At 42.6% G+C, this 20,526-nt stretch overlaps 1 protein-coding gene and 1 pseudogene across 5 annotated transcripts in view; both read right to left on the reverse strand.

Annotated features, from left to right (window-relative positions):
• The window catches only part of UIMC1 (ubiquitin interaction motif containing 1), an 85,021-nt gene that overhangs the window by 20,847 nt on the left and 43,648 nt on the right, over positions 1 to 20,526 (reverse strand). For all 5 annotated transcript variants that reach the window (XM_060197233.1, XM_060197231.1, XM_016188678.2 and 2 more), the window contains 2 exons: positions 14,569 to 14,669; positions 6,183 to 6,336 (listed from right to left, as the gene is read on the reverse strand). In XM_060197233.1, the coding sequence (XP_060053216.1) occupies positions 6,183 to 6,336; positions 14,569 to 14,669 (255 nt within the window). The remainder of the gene's footprint in view (positions 1 to 6,182; positions 6,337 to 14,568; positions 14,670 to 20,526) is intronic.
• Positions 6,492 to 9,454, reverse strand: LOC132540130 (uncharacterized protein C11orf98-like; annotated as a pseudogene).

Raw genomic sequence — 20,526 nt, forward strand, 5'->3', positions numbered from 1 at the left:
TATATATATATATATATATATATTTTTTTTTTTTTTTGCCTCCAGGGTTATTGCTGGGGCTCAGTGCCTGCACCATGATTCCACTGCTCCTGGAGGCCATTTTTTCCCCCTTTTGTTGCCCTTGTTGTAGCCTTGTTGTGGTTATTATTATTGTTGTTGTTGATGTCATTCATTGTTGGATAGAACAGAGAGAAATGGAGAGAGGAGGGGAAGACGGGGAGTGAAAGATAGACACCTGCAGACCTGCTTCACCGCCTGTGAAGCGACTCTCCTGCAGGTGGGGAGCTGGAGGCTTAAGAATACTTGTATTTTTTTTTTCTTTTTTAGATTTTATCTTTTTATGAGAAAGACAGGAGGCAAGAAAAAACCAGACATCACTCTGGCACATGTGCTACTGGGGATTGAACTCGGGACCTCATGCTTGAGAGTCCAAAGCTTTACCACTGCGCCACCTCCCGGACCACTATTTTCTAACACTTGCCTCTAAAAATATCATATTCTACACAAAGCATTTACTTGCCTTGTAGTTCAAACACTTGCCTCTAAAAGAGCCCTATACACTACACGGGAGTAAACACACCACTGATCTCTCATTCTGTCCCAGATTAACCCCCCTAAATTACAGGGGTCACCACCCCCAGCTGCCTACCCTTAGTCTCCTATTTCCTCTCAAAATCTTAAGACTACGATCACACTTGCCCTTTCCCATATGCTCTTCACATCTTTCCATGTGATTTTTGCCCACTGTACTCTTATTTCAATGGCCTTACTCTCAACTGCTAATTACACTTCTTCTGAGACACCAAAGGATCTTCCATGTCTGTGTCTTTTTTTCCCCTTTTGTTGCCCTTATTATTGTTGTTGTAGTTATTGTTGTTGTTGATGTCGTTGTTGGATAGGACAGAGAGAAATGGAGAGAGGAGGGGAAGACAGAGAAGGGGAGAGAAAGACAGACACCTGCAGACCTGCTTCACCGCCTGTGAAGCGACTCCCCTGCAGGTGGGGAGCCGGGGGCTGGAACCGGGATCCTTACGCCGGGTGCTTGCGCTACATGGCACGTGCGCTTAACCCACCACTATCGCTCGACCCCCTCCCCGCCCCCATGTCTGTGTCTTACTAGTTTCGGCCTTGTGTTCTAGTCCTCAGGTGCAGGAATCTTATCTCCCACCTGTCCTATACTGTCAGTGAGATCAGGCTGTGTATGGATTTGTCCAGTTCAGCCCAGGATTCCAAAGTCCGTATTATTTCTACTAATCTGTGCTGTTTCTCCCCCTCAGCAGTTACTTATCAATCACAGTATATTTCATCTAATTGTCAAACTCCACCTCAATTATCAGTTAAGATTGAGTGAGGGGCAAATTACATGCAGATAGGCAAATACAGAGACATAAAACAAGAAAGCCAATGCTGTCTAATTTAATTTAAGAAACATATTTTACTCAAAGGTACTTGGGTCAGAGAGGTGTTTGCTGAGTCATCTGTCAAGTCTATTCTTGGCCTCGGCCCTTCTCTGCTAGCTCTCCCACAAGTTTCTAACAAGGACTTTAGCTCTACCCACCCACTCCCCCTTCCTATTTCCAGGAGTTACCTGTGAAGAAAATCTACTCTTCGCAGCCTTCTGACTCTAAGACACAGTTCTGTATCTCGGCCCAAAGTGTTTCCTTTAGGGTCCCTAACTCCCACGACCACTCACTCACTAGCTTCCTCTTCACCATTTGACTCTCGTTCCTTTCCTTGTCTTTCATCTTCCCCTCAGCTCAGTCTGCTCGATGACTTAACCTTTATACACTAGCACACAGAGACACAAACCTCTGAAAAACTAGACAGAAGAAAAACAGTCAACAATAGCGGTTACAGATAATTATGATGTGTACACCTAGCACTCGTGCTTTAAAGATGTCTCTGAGTCTCGTGACAGTCCTAATGCGAGGCTAACAAATCACAGATGAGACATCTGATCTCAAAGAGCTCCTTTGTCCATATTACCCAGCTGAAGTTACAGCTGGAATTTACCTTCAGGTCTGCCTAGCTTCGAAGTCTGTTTTTTCCTTTTCTATCATACTGCCAAACATACAATGTTGACTGTTCTCCTGGTTTCTACCTTTTCCCCCACCCCAATAATCTATTCTCATAGTAACCAGAGTGATCCTTTGCTCAAACAATAATTCTTTACTCAAACTCCTCTAATGGTTCCTCCTTTGTTCAGAGTAAATGCTAAAATCCTTTTAGCACAGCCCAAGAGCCTTCCGTGATACGCCTGCTCATCCCCCTCCCCGGCGACCCCTGTGGTCTCATTTCTCTTCCTCACTTACTCCGCTCTAGTCAGCCTAGGTACGTGGTCATTTCTCATACACAGCAAATCTATTCTCACCTTGGGATCGCTGTGATCAGTGCTCCCTCTGCCTGTAATACTCTCCTCTCTCTCGGCTTATTACTTCACTTCCTTGAGGTCTCTGCTCAAATGTTGCTTTCTCAATGGAATTTTCCCTAGCCAACTATCTTAAGTATTTTTTTTTTCTTCCAGGGTTATTGCTGGGGCTCGGTGCCTACACTACGAATCCATTTTACCCCCGATGTTTGGGAATTTGCCCAATCTCTAAAAGAGGGCTTGACATCTCTCAACCCTATTAATTGGCTACATATTCTCATATCACTGGGAGGCATTGTTTTTGTACTAGCAATTGTTCTGCTTATTCTTCCAGTCCTCTTCAAGCTCCTCTCCAGATCCATCAGACAGCTCCAAACCGAATTCCACCACTTTAAACTAAATAAAAAAGAGGGAAATGCGGCGCCCCCCCATCACGAACGCCAGGGAGCCTGGCAGGGTCATCTCCTCTGGACCTGCATTCAGACTTCAAGGAAGCTGGGCAGAAAGGACGAGAGTGGGATGACGCATTCTCCCCCCATTATTATTACAAATAATTATACTGTCACAATTGATTAATGGTGCTTTGGCAGTGCCTGGTGGGAATGGAGAGTCAGAAGCACCCCCTCTCCCTTACACAGGGGCATATCTGAAAGTTACATTATAAAGTGGGGAAGGTGGGCCAACATAGACGGACAAAACAAGTCATGTTATGACCTGCCCCTCAAAGAAAGAATACAGAGATTGAGGCCTCCCAGGTACAAGTTGACGTATTGAAACAAAGAAAGATTAATAGTTAAACTGTACCAGACCTAGCTGAGCAGTGGTCCACGACTAGGCAAAGATCTGTATGCCCCCCCCCCCATAGAAGATTAATGGTAGAGATAGCCCTCCGCAAAAGTCTAAAACAATTCTGGGTATGACCTCCCCTGAGAAAAGAACGATACTAAGCATTGTGCCATTCTTTACAGTTATAGGGGAGTAACATATAGCCTGCCAGAAAAGCCACAAGACTATAGTGCTTACTGCTACTTCCTTATGAGCTGGTTGTTTAGGCAACCTGAATGTAACCTGAAAAAAGTATAAAAGCTAATGCAGTTTCCCTATTAAAATGAGTCCAGATTCACCCTCCAATAGAGTGTGGTGTCTATCTGTTCTCCCTTGCCGACTCCTGACCCACCGGGGAGGTTGCCTTCAAGACCCCTGACCCTCCTGCTGCTCATCCACTGTGGTGGTCCGCAGCAGAATACTACTCAGCTATTAAAAAACAGTAACTTCACCGTTTTTAGCTGATCTTGGATGGAGGTTGAAAAAAATCATGGAAAGTGAAATAAGTCAGAAACAGAAGGATGAATATGGGATGATCTCACTCTCAGGCAGAAGCTGGAAAACAAGATCAGAAGAGAAAACACAAGTAGAACCTGAACTGGAATTGGCATATTGCACCAAAGTAAAAGACTCTGGGATGGGGTGGGGGGAGAATACAGGTCCAAAAAGGATGACAGAGGACCTAGTGGGGGTTGTATTGTTATTTGGAAAACTGGGAAATGTTATGCATGTAAAAACTATTGTATTTACTGTTGAATGTAAAACATTAATTCCCCAATAAAGATATTTAAAAAAAAAGAAAAAGAGCTAAGTTAATATTTCATCTAGAATACTAGTCCTCCAGTGCTTACCCATTAGAGGAAACTGATGACCAGACTTAAGTCCTTAGTTTTTACTATACCTAAAAAACTATAATGCTATGCATAAAAACTCTTAAAAGTTGCAACCAAGGGGGCCATGTGGTGGCGCTGGTTAAGCGCATAGATTACAGTGTACAAAGACCCTGGTTCAAGCCCCCACCCTCACTCATAGGGGGGAAGCTTCATGAGTGGCAAAGCAGGGCTGAAGGTGTCTCTCTGTCTCTCTCCCAATCTTTCCCTCCCCTCTAAATTTCTGTCCCTAATAATAATAGTTAATAAAAAATTTTTAAAAAGTTAAAGGTATTCTGACACTAATTCCCACCACTGAGAATTACAGAAGATAAAAGTTCTTAAGTACTTACTAAGTACTAGTCAAAGTACTAGTCATTATATTTAATATGTTCCTTAAAATATCTTATTTAACTTCAAAAGCAAAAAATTAATAAAGTCAATACTATCATTTAACAGATGCAAAAAGGGAGACTTGGGAACTGTTGGGTTGTCGGGAAAGTCATGAATTATTTTTGTGTTTTTATGCATCATGACTTTTCCAACATGCCAATAGCACAGGGTCACACATTATAAGTGACAGAGGTGGGATACCACTTCAGAGTGAGTGGAGTCCAGAACACATCCTTTTTAACTACTACCCAAACATGATCTAGAGATAGACTGGGGGGGGGAGGGGGTCAGTCCCAAAATATAGACACAACTTTAGACATAAAGAGACTGGTGTCATGTAAGTATAATATAGCAAGTTTCAAACCTTTAAGTGCATAATAGTTAAGTCAATGAAGACAACAGAGGTGACTGAAATGATTTATCAGAAGGGATTAAAAATATTTTATATCCATTAATTTATTTTTATTTGATAGAACAGAGAAATTGAGAGGGGAAGGAAAGAGCAGTCTGGAAGTTGGTGTAATAGATAAAGCATTGGACTCTCAAGCATGAGGTTCTGAGTTCAACCCCAAAAGCACATGTACCAGAGTGATGTCTGGTTCTTTCTCCCTCTCCTCCTATCTTGCTCATTAATAAATAAATAAAATATTCTGAGAGAGAGAAAGGAAAGACAGAGGGAGAAAGAGACACCTGCAGCACTGCTTTCACCACTCTGTGAAGCATCCCCCCCACAGGTAGGCACCAGGAGCTTGAACCCAGGTCCTTGTGGATGGTAACACGTGCACTCAGCCAGGTGCACCACCACCCACTCCGAAAACCATCTTTATACCTAACTTTTAGTAACACTTGGATAAACTTTTAAGTAGAAAAGTCCAAATCTCTATGTAATCTAATGTGAACCAGGTAACAAATATATGCACATAGAAAGATCTAAATTTAATCTAAATTTAAAAGGCAAGCTGCTGAATAATACATATACAGTATGATCCCATTTATATAAATAGTGTCTGGCTTATTTTAAGCAGTTAATAAATTAAGCTATTATATTATTACTATAATAAACACATTCCACTTTGTAAAAAATAAATACATCTGTTTAGATTGTAAATTTGGTAAGGTATGGTACTTCCTGACTTAATAAATAAGAAATACATTACTTTGGAATTACTTTCTGGGAAATCTTAACTTATGAAATCCTTCACAATTATACCATTCCAATTATCATGAGATTCAAATAGCACTGAGAAAAATGGTTCAGTGTTTCCAATCACTTGAGGTCCGATTACGTTCCGCATGCTGAAGCACAGTGAGCCGTGCTGGTATTACATTTGAGTTTAAAGCCACAAACACACAGGCACAACAGGGTAGGGATTTCAAGGGTTGGAATGAACTAGCAGGTTCTCTTGGCCACTATCTCACACTGCAATGGCTATTGGTCTACCTATCTAAGGCCAGGAAGAAGTTGAAACGTTAAAAGATGAAAGATTTCCCCCTTTCCTCTTTTCCTGATAGGTGTATAAAATAATATACCCAGCAAAGTAACAAGGAACTTGAGAAATACTCAATAATTAACTTGGTAATGGGGGGGGGGGACACAGGCACACACAAACCCAGTAACTGTAACACTCAAGAACGCTGTCTGCTTTTGCTTATGCTGCCCTGTACACAATCACAAAGCCCCCACGTGCACAAAGAAAAGAGTGGCCATATATATGCTAAGCCTTTACCTGTATCTTGACCCTTGAGCCCATTGCAGTACATGGCATGAATCTCAATCCTTGAGAGTGGGAAGCCCTGGTCACACAGTGGGCAGGATACCTGGGAACTGGGTGAGAAGGCAGAAGCAGGCATTTTCTTCTCAGCATCTGCTCTGTTGCCAACCTGAAAATAAGACAAACAGTAATTTTAATGACTTTAGTTTTTTTTTTTAATCAGAGCACCACTCAGCTCTGGCTTATGGTGGTGTGAGGGACTGAACCTGGGACTTTGGAACCTCGGGCATGTGTCTTTTTGCATCTCCAGCTGAGACACTTCTGCTATAAAGGATGACGAGCCACTTGGCTCTTATCTTCAAGGTCTTCCATGTCTACATCCTGGGTGACTTTTGCCTTTTTAAAAAATTTATTTATTTATTTTCCCTTTGGTTGCCCTTGTTTCTTATTGTTGTTGTAGTTATTACTGTTGTTATTGATGTTGTCGTTGTTCGATAAGACAGAGAGAAATGGAGAGAAGAGGGGAAGAGAGAGAGGGGGAGAGAAAGACACCAACTTCACTGCCTGTGAAGCAACTAACCTACAGGTGGGGATCCTTACGCCAGTCCTTGTGCTTTACACCACGTGCACTTAACCCACTGCGCTACCACCCAACTCCCGGCTTTTGCCTTCTTTTGCCTTTTGAGCTATGATTCATTAGTCCTGGCTGGCTTGAGAGGAGCTTCCGCTTCCATGGAAGCTTTCTCTTTCTGGGAAAGACGGATCTACTGGAGGAGTTTTCTGCGCTTCCTCCTCGACGTCGAGTCATGTTGGCATGTTCACTGACACCCACTTCTTGAGGTGGTGGTGAGTGGTCAGGCCTTCGTCAATTACAGCCCCAACCACCCAGTGTGCTTCAGTCATAGCTCTTAGTTCCACTCTCACCGGTACTTAAAGAGTTTTGTCTTCAGCTCCATTCGGGTTGGTTAATCTTGCCACCGGGCCCCACAATGGCTATGCCAGAGACTCAGGCTCTGGGTCTAAGATTCCACACTCTGGTTGATGACTTTACTTTCTAGCATATCATTTCTTCAAAGAACAGCAAGACTCTCCTACAATTCACTGACTTTCACAGAGACAATAGCAATCAATGTGTCCTATTCAGGGCTAATGATTTCTAGGTAACCGATACAGTTTTCACTTAGTCTGTGCCTGCTTACTGTGTGCCAAGCACTTTGCATGTGTTCTTCATATAATCCTCACAACAATATTCTAAAGGTATTAACACATCCTTTTCACGTGTTAATAAAAAATATTAGGGAAGGGGTAGACAGCATGATGGTTATGCAAAGAGACTCTCATGCCTAAGGCTCTGAGTCCCAGGTTCAATCTCCTGTACCACTAAAAGCCAGAGCGGATCAGTCAGTGTTCTGGTAACAAAAACAACAACAAAAATGTTAAAGACAGTAAAGCAATTTGGCCAGAATTACAGAACAATTAAGTGTCACAGCTGAAATTCAGGCTAAGGAATACCTGCTTACAAAATCTAAGAGCTCTCCTCTCACGTACTATCCTCATTAAGTGGGTATGCAGTGTCTGTTGTGTTTCAGTCCATACATCAACAGCATCATAAAGACTTTTTTTTTTTTTTGGGGGGGGGGCTGGGCGGTAGTGCAGCGGGTTAAGCGCACGTGGTGCGAAGTGCAAGGACCAGGATTGTTGGTATGCATGAGACCCTTTCTGTTTCATTTGGTTTAAATCCCCCCTGCTTAACACTATTCTATTTACATAACCACTTCATCTATTTACATAACCGCTGTTAACAAGTTCCACCCTCCCTCCAGGGCATTTGTGGTTCAGTGATAGGATTCTCGCCTAATCTGCCCCCTCCTTGTCACACTCTGATTTTTACCAGTCACTTTTCTCTCCACCCTCTCTATGTCACATCCTGTTTCCACCCTACTTGGCAAGTATATATAAAGACAGCATTGTGAGTTTTACTGTACTTGAGTTTAGCTTAGTTCATCTTAGGTTGTGCTGCGCCCTGCATGAATAAAGAGATACTGCCTACAGCTCAACCATGAGTCCCTGGTCGTCTGTTACCCGCCCGTGAAGCCAGCCCATTGAAAACAACATAACCTGTCGAAAACAACACAGGATAATGATCCCGGTTCGAGTCCCCAGCTCCCCTACCTGCAGGGGAGTCACTTCACAGGCGGTGAAGCACGTCTGCGGGTGTCTTTCTTTCTCTGCCCCTCTCTGTCTTCCCCTCCTCTCTCCATTTCTCTCTGTCCTATCCAACAATGACAGCAATAATAGTAACACCACCACCGATAAACAACAAGGGCAACAAAAGGGAAAAAAAATGGCCTCCAGGAGCAGTGGATTCGTAGTGTAGGCAGTGAGCCCCAGCAATAACCCTGGAGGCAAAAAAAAAGAAGATTCTGCCAAAGTCTTCCTTATACCTTCTCTCCCTTGCTCCTCTCGGCATCTTAGAGTCATCATTTCTCCTACAGCCGACAGTGCTTCTCACAGGCAGCTTTATTTTACCTTTATAGGTCAGAGCCAAGAACTCTGCAGTGATTAATTCAACAGTATGCGTAAGCACTGCAGCACTGCTGCCTAACACTTGCTTCAAAGTACAGCATGTCCTATCCAATCAATGTGAAACTGTCCTGCATAGCTGCTTCCATTTAAGAGCACGGAGCTCCCGAACTGTCATCACATGCCACTACAGGGGGAGAAAAAATAAATACAAGTCAAGATAGGGCCCAAAAAACGCAACTCAATAGATGGTTTGAGCTCTGAGTCAACTGGGATTTGGGGTTTTGTCTGTCTCTTAAATTTAGGCCATCCATAAAAATCCACTAGCTGTGAAGAGAGAAAGAGGAGAAAGAAGCCATCTGACTACCAAGTCAAACAGTCTCAACATCTGCCAGAAAATGTCATTTTCAACCTGACTTTCATCTAAAAAGACACTCTCAGGAAGGGAAGAAGGAAGGGAGGGGTAGTGGGAGGGAAGGAGGAAGGACAGACTAGCAGTGACTGAGTTCCTCCACTATGCCATGCTTAACCGAGGCTTCTCTTTACCCATGTTCAAACCCATCCAAATAGCAGAGGTCATGGATCAACAGCTCCAGTGCAAAAGCAAAGTGAAGTCTGCAAAAGCAAAGGAACCTGCTGATCACAAAATTCACCAGCAAACAATCTAGACCTGCCTGGGGTCAAAGCCTTAACTGGACCCTTTCACACCATGCTGTGACAAAGGCCAAAGGCACCCCATCACTCTGCTTCTGGAAGCCAGCCATGCCAACTATTGGGAAACTACTGACTCCAATTCTTCTGGGGGTAGGGGGGGTAGGGGGGGATGGGAGAGTCAAATGGGTCTGCAAGTTCTAGGTGTGATTTATTCTAAGTTTAGTCACTCGACTTCTCACAAATTCAGGCTCCTCTGTTCATAAATCTTATAAAGTTATCTTGTGCATGCAGGGCTGTCTGAGCAGATGGAAGAAAAAAATCAATACACCCTAAAATTTGCAAGTAGTTTTGAAATCCTAAAAACTTGTGGTGACTGAGCTCAATAAGAACAAAAACATGGCATGTGACTGGTCCTCCAAGCCAGCACATTCCTCTGTATTCAGCACCATCTCTGTAAGATGCGGAGAATGTACCTTCACTATTAATATAGGCAAGAGGTATAGTCTATTATTGTCTTATTATGAATACAAGGCCACTTCCAATCACATTCACAGGCAACCCAGAAGGTTTCTGAACATTTTTATATTAAACTAAGGCTTTCTTCCAATATGATTTAAAAGGTCTATTTAAATATAAGCCACAACGCAACAACCTCAAGAAGGAAAAAAATACAGAAGTAAAGCAGCTTCTACTAGAACAATGCAACCAGAGATTTTTGTCTCTGCAGAGCTTCTTCTCCTTCCTTTAAAATACTACACAGTCATTTCTCCAAAAAAAAAAAAAAAAAAGTACTTGGATGCAAACTGACCTCAAAAAACCTCATCTTGCAGAATGAACCCAGTGAGGGGAAAAGGCAAAAAGAAAAGAAAAAAAACCTACAAATCATCAATCCACTCCTGTCCGCCCCCTACCCAAGTTATATGTAACTTACAAAACTGATGTGTAGATCTTTTAGTTTTAACAGTATACTTTAGAAACTATCTGATTCCAAGTAACTTGTTTTAGAACATAGTTTTTAGTGACAGATGCAGAAAGAGAGACCAGAGTGCTGCTCAGCTCTGGTTATGATGGTGCTGGGAACGGGACCTGGGATGCCTCAGTCTTGGGCATGAAAGTCTCATGTGCTACCACTATGTATCTCCCCTTCCTTGATCCTGACTATCTTTTATTAGCTCCTCAGATAATAGCTGAGACTCCAACAACGGGAGGCTTATGCAAGATATTGAGAAACCTAACTGGCCCAAGAAGCCGGACCAGTGCAGCAATTTAGATCACAAGGAACCACAGTTCTGCCACTGGCACTTCAAACATCTCAAATACTGTGGAGCCATTCACCTCTGTAAAAAGCAAGTATCATATGAGTTGGGTGGTAGCACAGCAGGTTAAGCACAGGTGGCGCAAAGCGCAAGGGCCGGTGTAAGGATCCCGGCTCAAGCCCCCGGCTCCCTACCTGCAGGGGAGTCACCTCACAAGCAGTGAAGCAGGTCTGCAGGTGTCTATCTTTCTCTCACCCTCTCTGTCTTCCCCTCCTCTATCCAATTCTCTTTCCTATCCAACAACAATGACATCAATAACAACAATAACTGCAACAACAATAAAAAACAAGGGCAACAAAAAGGCTAAATAAATAAATAAATATAAATTTTAAAAAATCATTTAAAAAAAAAAAAAGTATCACAGAATGGCCCAATACATTAAAATACTAGAGGTCTCTGAAACTCAACTCCATAAAGACCTAGAGAAGAGGAAAGAGGGGAAAAAAAGAAAAGAAAAAAAAAAAGGAAAGACATTTGGAAGCAGTAGTAATAGGTGTTGATGCGACTTAAAAAGGAAGAGAAAGGAGGAACACAGGAAAAAAAAAAAGGCAAAAAATATATAGACAGGCAGTTATAGAGACAGCAGTCAATCTTGGGAGAGCCACAGCAGTTTCCATTGGAGGGAATGGGGACGCAGAGCTCTAGTAGTAGGAACAGTGTGGAACTGTACCTGTTATTTTGCAATTTTGTAAATCACTAATAAAAAAAATTTAAAAAAAGGAAAGACACTTGGAAGTGGTAACAGGTGTAGATGCGACTTAAAAAGGAAGAGAAGGCAGGGCCACAGGAAAAAAAGACATCAAATAATATAGCTGGCTCCATATGCGCGCTTCTGCTTGTACCAAATCTCTACCTTGTATGGTCTTTAGCTAATTTAACCCTCAAGACAACCCAGCAAAACACAACACTGTCTGATAAGGGGAATGGTCATTCTGCCTTTCACACAGGAAGGCCTGATGCTGGATAAACCTTCTTCCATTCTCCCCAATATCTTAGCAGTCACTATTACGTTTCTAAGACCAGATTATAGTTACCTGTTTATGTAGCTGTCTCCTCTCTTTCCAAGCCTTTTGAGGGGTCTTTCTTTTATTATTTATTTATCTTCCCTTTCGTTGCCCTTGTTGTTTTATTGTTGTAGTTATTATTGATGTCATAGTTGTTGGCTAGGACAGAGAGAAATGGAGAGAGGAAGGGAAGGCAGAGAGGGGGAGAGAAAGACAGACACCTGCAGACCTGCTTCACTGCCTATGAAGCGACTCCCCTGAAGGTGGGGAGCCGGGGGCTCAAACCAGGATACTAGCCAGTCCTTCATACCACGTGCGCTACCGCTCGACTCCCCTAACAGATACTTAGATACATCCACAGACAGCAGCAACAGCAACACCAAAAAGACGTCCACTCAATGTGACATAGCCACTGGATTCCATTTGCTTGATGTGTACTGATGCAAACATGTACACTATAAATTCTAAATAGGAGAGTCTAGGGGCTGGCATAGTGGCTAAAGTGTTGAAATCTCAAGTGTGAGGTCCCAAGTTCAATCTCTAGAAATGCATGTACCACACTGACATTTGGTTCTCTCTCATAAATAAAGTCGGGGGCAGGGGGTGAATGAATGGTGAGTGGCGTAGTGGTAAAACTGTAAGTAGTATATGTTGCAATGTGCAAGGATCCAGGCTCAAGACCCCAGCTCTACAAATCCACCAGTCACACCAGCTAGGGGAAAGCTTCAAAAGTGATAAAGCAGTGCTGCAGGTCTCTCTCTCTCTCTCTCTCTCTCTCTCTCTCCCTCCCTATCTTCCCCATAACTTTTAATTTCTCTATCTAATAAATAAATAAAAATTTTAAATAGTTAAAAAATACAATATTAGGAGTCGGGCTGTAGCGCAGCGGGTTAAGCGCAGGTGGCGCAAAGCACAAGGACCGGCATAAGGATCCCGGTTCGAACCCCGGCTCCCCACCTGCAGGGGAGTCGCTTCACAGGTGGTGAAGCAGGTCTGCAGGTGTCTGTCTTTCTCTCCTCCTCTCTGTCTTCCCCTCCTCTCTCCATTTCTCTCTGTCCTATCCAACAACGACAACAACAATAATAACTACAACAATAAAAACAACAAGGGCAACAAAAGGGAATAAATAAAATAAATATTAAAAAAATACAATATTAACTTTAAAAAATAGTAAATAAATTCTAGATAAGGTTCCTAGTCTTTTTTTGTTTATCGTTGTGTATCTTTGTTGTTGTTGTTGTTGGATAAGACAGAGAGAAATGGAGAGAGGAGGGGTACACAGAGAGGGGGAGAGAAAGACAGACACCTGCAGACCTGCTTCACCGCCTGCAGGAAGGTAACCCCTTGAAGGAAGCCACCCCCTGCAGGTAGGGAGCCGGGGGCTCGAACTAGGATCCTTACACCAGTCCTTGCACTTTGTGCCATGTGCGCTTAACCCACTGCGCTACCGCCTGGCCCTTAAGTTCCTAGTCTTTATTTAACCCAAAGAGCAGCCCTCTGTACAGTCATGGATGGGTAAAAAATAGCCCTGATTAACTACCTTCAGAGCTTCTTCTGCAAATTAGGATAGCCATGTCAATAATACTGTGCCCCCATGCTCATTTATGAAGTTCAAGCCCCACCTGGGGCAGAAGCCAATGTGACATTATCCAGCAGAACCTGCCTCAGTCCCTCTGCTGCAGGAAGTGCCATCATCTTTCCAGCAACCACTGGCATTAGGGAACCTCGGCCTGTCAGTTGTGACAGATCAGATTCCAGAGAACCAAACAGTGTGTATGATTCATGAAAGTAGAATTTCTAACAGTTACCTACAATGCAGTTACTAGGAAAGGGATCCAACATCTACTATGAAAATTGTTCTAAAAGGAAAAAAAAAAAAAAGACTGGAGAATTAAAGAGAGGGAGAGAAAAGGCTCTTAAAGAGGTTAGCATAGTATAGCAAAATGGAGCCAAAATATCTCTACAAAAAAAATTTTTTTTTAGTTTAAGTTTGACAACAAAATCCTACTTTTTATAGAATTTTAGTAGATTTTGTTAGACTCATTATGGAAAATATGCAGAGATTTCTTAAAGTGGTATACTGTATTTATCAGTCAGCTTTCTGGCTGATGCCAGACATGCAAAGTTTTAAGGGGCAACAATACACATGCGAAATGTGTTCAGCTTATTGTGCTATCCTGACTACATTTCTGACCCGGCTGAAATCAGGGCTGAAGGACTACAGAGATAGCACAGCAAGCTGCCCATCAGACTTTTTTTTTTTTTTTTAACAATTTACTTTATTTATTTCCTTAGCTATGATGGTCTGCGGGCTGGGTTTTTGTGCAGAACACCACACTGGCAAATGCGGTGCTGGGGACTGAAAAAAGAACCTCATGTCTGTCAGCCCAAAGCTCTACCACTGCCATTTCCAGGACAACACACAGGAGACTTCTGTGCCTGAGGCCTCAGAGGATCCAGGGTCAGCCTCTAGCGCTACCAGATGCCAGAGCTGAACAGTGCTCTGGTCAGTGAACCTCAGTCTCTCTCATACAAGAATTAAATATAATGACGTTTCCAAGATTAGTCATCTCTGCTGCTTACCCACATATGAAAGTATCCCACAACTTAAGAGAGAAATCTGTATTCAAAATCTAGTTCTACCATTAGCAATCTGACCTTAAGGAAATTACCTTAAACATTCTAAGCCTTATTTTCCCATCTGTAATAGAAATACTAAAGCATATTAAAGTAGTTTAGCAACGGGAACTGCTGTTCTTTTTAGAAACAGTGCTGCACTGAAATTAAAGAGTCTGAGATAAATGTCCCCAAAGTTCCAACTCTTTGTCACTTAAATCTTTCATGTTGTATTAGAGAGATTACCAAGAGAAAGAAAAGCACTACAAAAAAAATCACAGTGCTCACCTCCTTGTCTGCCATTATTTCCCCTTGATCCGCGGCCTCTCTGCTGCCTGGAGAGACTTCTCTGACAAGGTCAGAATCTTCAGGGGAACTTAACTGTGTCTCTACAATTAAAAACAATTTAAAACCTCTTCAATTTCATTTTGCATTTTCATAGTTAAGAAATCTAGGAATCTAGAGATAGCTCCTGGGGTAGAGCACACACCTTGGCAGGTTCTAGCCCCAACACTATAAAGAGTACCATGGACAGGGCTGGGGAGATAGCATACTGGTTCTGCAGAAGATTCTCATGCCTGAAGCTCCAAGGCCCCAAGTTCAGTCCCTGGCACCACCACAAGCCAGAGCCAAGCAGTGCACTGGTGCCAAAAATATATGCATATGGATTTCTTTAATATAATCTTTATGCAGAATCTGTTCACATTAATCCTAAAGATTTACTGAATAATAAAGCTACTGGTACTACATAGGCTACTAGCACTATAAAGATGTAAGATGAGGTCCCTGAGTCTAGTTTGGGGCACATTCAAACAAGTTTGTAGGTCAATCTGCCTGTTAAAAGTTCTACCCTGGGAGTCGGGTGGTAGCGCAGTGGGTTAAGCACAGGTGGCACAAAGCACAAGGACCGGCATAAGGATCCCAGTTTGAGTCCCCGGCTCCCCACCTGCAGGGGAGTCGCTTCACAGGCGGTGAAGCAGGTCTGCAGGTGTCTGTCTCTCTCTCCCCCCGTTTTCCCCTCCTCTCTCCATTTCTCTCTGTCCTATCCAACAACAACAATAATAATAACTACAATAAGGGCAACAAAAGAATATAAATAAATTTTTTTTAATATTTATTTTATTTATTCCCTTTTGTTGCCCTTGTTGTTTTTTATTGTTGTAGCTATTATTGTTGTTGTCGTTTTTGGATAGGACAGAGAGAAATGGAGAGAGGAGGGGAAGACAGAGAGGAGGAGAGAAAGATAGACACCTGCAGACCTGCTTCACCGCCTGTGAAGCGACTCCCCTGCAGGTGGGAAATTTTTTTTTTTTTTTAATTCTATCCTGGGAGTCGGGTGGTAGTGTAGCGGGATAAACGCACATGGCACAAAGCACAAGGACCAGCATGAGAATCCTGATGTAAGCCCCCAGCTCCCCACCTGCAGGGGAGTTGCTTCACAGGTAGTGAAGCAGGTCTGCAGGTATCTTTCTCTCCCCCCCCCCCCGTCTTCCCCTCCTCTTTCCATTTCTCTCTGTCCTATCCAACAATGGTGACATCAACAACAATAATAACTACAACAACTAAAACAAGAAGGCAACAGGGACAGGGAGGTGGTTCCCTGGTATAGCACATGTGTACAGCCCTGACTTTGATCTCTGGCATCATACTTAAAAAAACAAAACAAAACAAACAAAAAAAAACAATCATACTGCCCACCAACACTAAGATATCTGCTATCCATCCAAAAAGATCTGTGTACACATATGTTCTTGGCAGCACAATTTGTAACAGCCAAAACCTGGAAGCAACCCAGGTGTCCAACAACAGATGAGTGGCTGAGCAAGTTGTGGTATATATACACAATGGAATACTACTCAGCTGTAAAAAATGGTGACTTCACCGTTTTCAGCCGATCTTGGATGGACCTTGAAAAAATCATGTTGAGTGAAATAAGTCAGAAACAGAAGGATGAATATGGGATGATCTCACTCTCAGGCCGTAGTTGAAAAACAAGATTAGAAAAGAAAACACAAGTCGAACCTAAAATGGAATTGGAGTATTACACCAAAGTAAAAGACTCTGGGGTGGGTGGGTGGGTGGGGAGAATACAGGTCCATGAAAAATGACGAATGAAATAGTGGGGGTTGTATTGCTAAATGGGAATCTGGGGAATGTTATGCATGTAAAAAAAACAAAAAAAGGAAGAAGAAGTAGAAACGCAAAGCAGAAATTGACTGAGTTTGGAGTATGGCACCAAAGTAAGAAAGCAGAAGTATACTAGAGTTTGCAGTGAGTACCTCCCTAATACTTCCTCTCCACTTTTCCAAGCTTTGGGTCCATGATTGCTCAACAATTTGTTTGGCTTTGTATGTTAACTCTCTTTTCAGTCACCAGGTTCCAGGTGTCATCAGGATGCCAGCCAGACTTCCCTGGATTGAAGACACCACCAATGTGTCCTGGAGCTCAGCTTCCCCAGAGACCCATCCTACTAGGGAAAGAGAGAGGCAGACTGGGAGTGTGGACCGACCAGTCAACGCCCATGTTCAGCGAGGAAGCAATTACAGAAGCCAGACCTTCTACCTTCTGCAACCCTCAATGACCCTGGGTCCATGCTCCCAGAGGGATAGAGAATGGGAAAGCTATCGGGGGAGGGGGTGGGATATGGAGATTGGGCGGTGGGAATTGTGTGGAGTTGTACCCCTCCTACCCTATGGTTTTGTTAATTAATAAAAAAAAAAAAAAAAAAAAAAAAACAAAAAAAAACAATCATACTGCCCACCAACACTAAGATATCTGCTATCCATCCTGTCCTTTACTAAAAAAATATACCAAACTCTGATCTAGCTACAATTTTTCTTAAATATTTATTTATTCCCTTTTGTTGCCCTTGTTTTATTGTTGTAGTTATTATTGTTGTTGTCACTGATGTCATTGTTGGATAGAACAGAGAGAAATGGAGAGAGGAGGGGAAGACAGAGAGGGGCAGAGAAAGACACCTGGCTGTATCTATCCCATAAATAAATAAAGATAATTAAAAAATTAAAACAAATTTTAAAAATGTTCAAGGAGTTGGGTGGCTGTGCAGTGGGTTAAGCGTGGGTGGTGCAAAGTGCAAGGACCGGTGTAAGGATCCCGGTTCGAGCCCCCGGCTTCTCACCTGCAGGAGTGTTGCTTCACAAGCGGTGAAGCAGGTCTGCAGGTGTCTATCTTTCTTTCCTCCTCTTTGTCTTCCCCTCCTCTCTCCATTTCTCTGTCCTCTCCAACAACGATGACATCAATAACAACAATAATAATAACTACAACAATTAAAAAATATTCAACTACAAAAACAACTTCAAGGGGTCATTCATTTCATAAAAATAAACAATGCAAATAGCATATACAACATGGTCAATATGGCTATAAGCCTACTTTTTCAACAAAGTGAGCAACTAGAAGATGTTGTTTTATTTAGAGCACAGGATTTGCATGTCTGAAGCACCAGGGTCCCCAAGTTCAAGCCCCAGCACCACCATATGCCAGAGCAATGTTCTAGGTGCTCCTTCATAAAACCAAGTAAATAACGTGTGTGTGTGTGTCTGTGTGTGTGTGTGTCTGTGTGTGTGTGTGTCTGTGTGTGTGTGTCTGTGTGTGTGTGTGTCTGTGTGTGTTCTGTGTGTGTGTGTCTGTGTGTGTGTCTGTGTGTGTGTGTGTCTGTGTGTGTGTCTGTGTGTGTGTGTCTGTGTGTGTCTGTGTGTGTCTGTGTGATGTCAAGGCCCTGGAACCATCAGAAATGTAAGACAAAAAGAAAAAGGCTGAGCTACAGCCTCCGCTTCTTCCTCCATTTAAAATAAATTCATTGGCAATTAAGATGCACATCTCCAAAGTTACATGTTTTAAGAGACTCGGGAGTCTGGCTCCATGGAGAAGTACTTTCACTTTCTTAGCATGAGGAACAGTAATGTTATGGAAACCTTTTGCGATCTCATTTAGAAGTAGTTTATGTCAGCAAACAGTTGGACTTAATTAGCAAGCTAATGACAGCAAGTCATGATCATAAAAATTACCTAACCTCAGTCATGAAGGGCTTGCTTTTCCCTCTCCCATTAACTAAAGCTTTCAAGACTACTGTATTTGCAAGTTCCTCCTGTGAGATCCCAGGGTGACGTCACATGCCATCATCCTAAATCTGAAGGCTTAGTGGCTGCCCAGCAGGATGGCATAAGTCAGTGATCCCAGGCAGAGAGGGGGTAAAGCTTTCTTTGCACAAGGAGGGTACAGCATTTCTGAGTGCTGCTGCCCAAATCAGAGCCCTTGGTGGTGAGCTGTGAGAGTATCATTAGGCAGTAATCCAAATACACTTTGAATGAATTAAGAAATCACTTTCAATAAAAACCAACATAGTTAAATTTAAAAATAAATAAATATATGTCTTTATAATGATACTGCCAAGTGTTTGAAAATATGTACAGGGACCTGGGAAGTGGGAAAGTGGATGGAGTGCTGGATTCTCAGGAATAAAATCCCATGTCCGAGCCCTGGTATCTCAATGTGCCGGAGTGATGTTCTTGGCTCTCGCTCTCACTTTTCTATCTACAGGACTAGCATATAAGGTCAGTGTGAGCGTCTCTGAGGAAAAAACTTGAAAGAAACCGAAGAGAGAAAATTCTGAACCTCTCTGACTCTAACATATGATATTGGTGGGAGAACTGGCTAAGACACTTGGTAATTTTTTTTACTTTACTGGCTGCCCAAAGAGTTTAAACATTAACGGGAACCCCCCTCAGCTTCACATACCCAAGGTTACTGACAAATACAAAAGGTTTTAGGAAAAGCTAAAAGAACAAATATAAGCAGAAACAAATTCTTAGAAATAAGTCTGTATCAAAGTAATTCTTTAAATATACAATGATTCTACTCACGAATTCCTTTAATGGGTATCTTAGTTCACTTCACACTATTTGGGGGATCAGGAGGTTCACCCAGTAAGGTGTACATTTTGCTACGTGTGGGGCATGGCTTCAAGTCCCCAGCTACCACATGGGACACCATGCAAGGGGGAAGCTTCACAAGCCATGGAGCAGTGCTGTGGTGTCTCTCCCTCTCTCTTAACCTCTATCTTAAAAGAAGGGGAAAAAAAAAGTGTCCACCAAGAGCAGGGGAATCCTGCAAGAGCTACTCTCCAGTGAAAATACTGGTTGGGGAATTTGACTTCCGGAGGCAGAACTACGAGCAGCAGATCGTCTTCTCTCCTCTCCCGGATCAACTAGGAATACCAAAGGAGATCACCCGGGACCTAAACAAGACAGGACTAGAATGACCACAGGAACCCAATAAATCACCGGTGAGTACAAACACGTGTGGCTGGTGACAGAGAGGAGAGAGGAGCCTAAGGAGAGATTAAGTGACTGCTAACAGTTCAGCAGTTTCTCAATTGAGACACCACCTCCACTCTGTTCCACCAACAAGGGGATAGCTGAAGGGAGGAGAGGACTCCCCAGAGACTCACCAAGTGCAACTCTGAGTCTCCATTGCTACTACCCTCAGAATCTGGAGCAGTGGCAGGGAGGGACACCAGGGGAGAGAGATCTAACCAGGAAACTCAGAAGACCTATACCTCGGTGGCATAGCTGAGGGGCTGTGAAAGTTTCTTTGCATAACCACTGGATTCTCTCTGCCACACCCTGCTTTATCTCTTGATCAGGAGTCAGTGATTAAGCTAAGAAGCCTATTGATAGTTTAAAAGCCCTCAGGCTCCCATAGCTTACAGGGAAGGAAAAAAGAAAAAAGAAAAAGGCTTTTAAACCACTGAGCTCCAACTCAGGGATTGAAATAACTGTTAACTTCCACCACTGTGAACCCTTTAATTAACTTACTTAGACAAAAGTCAATCCAGGAAATAGTGATCAATAATTTGAAAAGTACTGATAAAGGGAACTCATAACATAATATATAAAATGGGTAAAACAACAAGAAAAAATATTGGAGAATCGAACCAGGACAAGAGTCCAGCTAAAAGTCCTCCAGAGGGTGAAGCACAAAACAACGAGTTCAACATCCAAACATTAGCTAAGGAAATAATAACAGGAGTGAGTAAAGAATTTGAAAAAATTGTAATCAGAAATGCAGGAACAACAAATGAGAATATGGAAGAAAATACTAATTATCTCATGGTTATTAGAGAGCTGAAAGCTGAAATCGCTGAACTAAGAAGGCAACTAGCTGAACAAGCTAAAACAGTATCAGAGCAGGGCAACAAAATAGATGAACTCCAGAAAACAGTAG

The sequence above is a fragment of the Erinaceus europaeus genome, chromosome 9 (genome assembly GCF_950295315.1).
Source record: "Erinaceus europaeus chromosome 9, mEriEur2.1, whole genome shotgun sequence".
Classification (NCBI taxonomy): Eukaryota; Metazoa; Chordata; class Mammalia; order Eulipotyphla; family Erinaceidae; genus Erinaceus; species Erinaceus europaeus.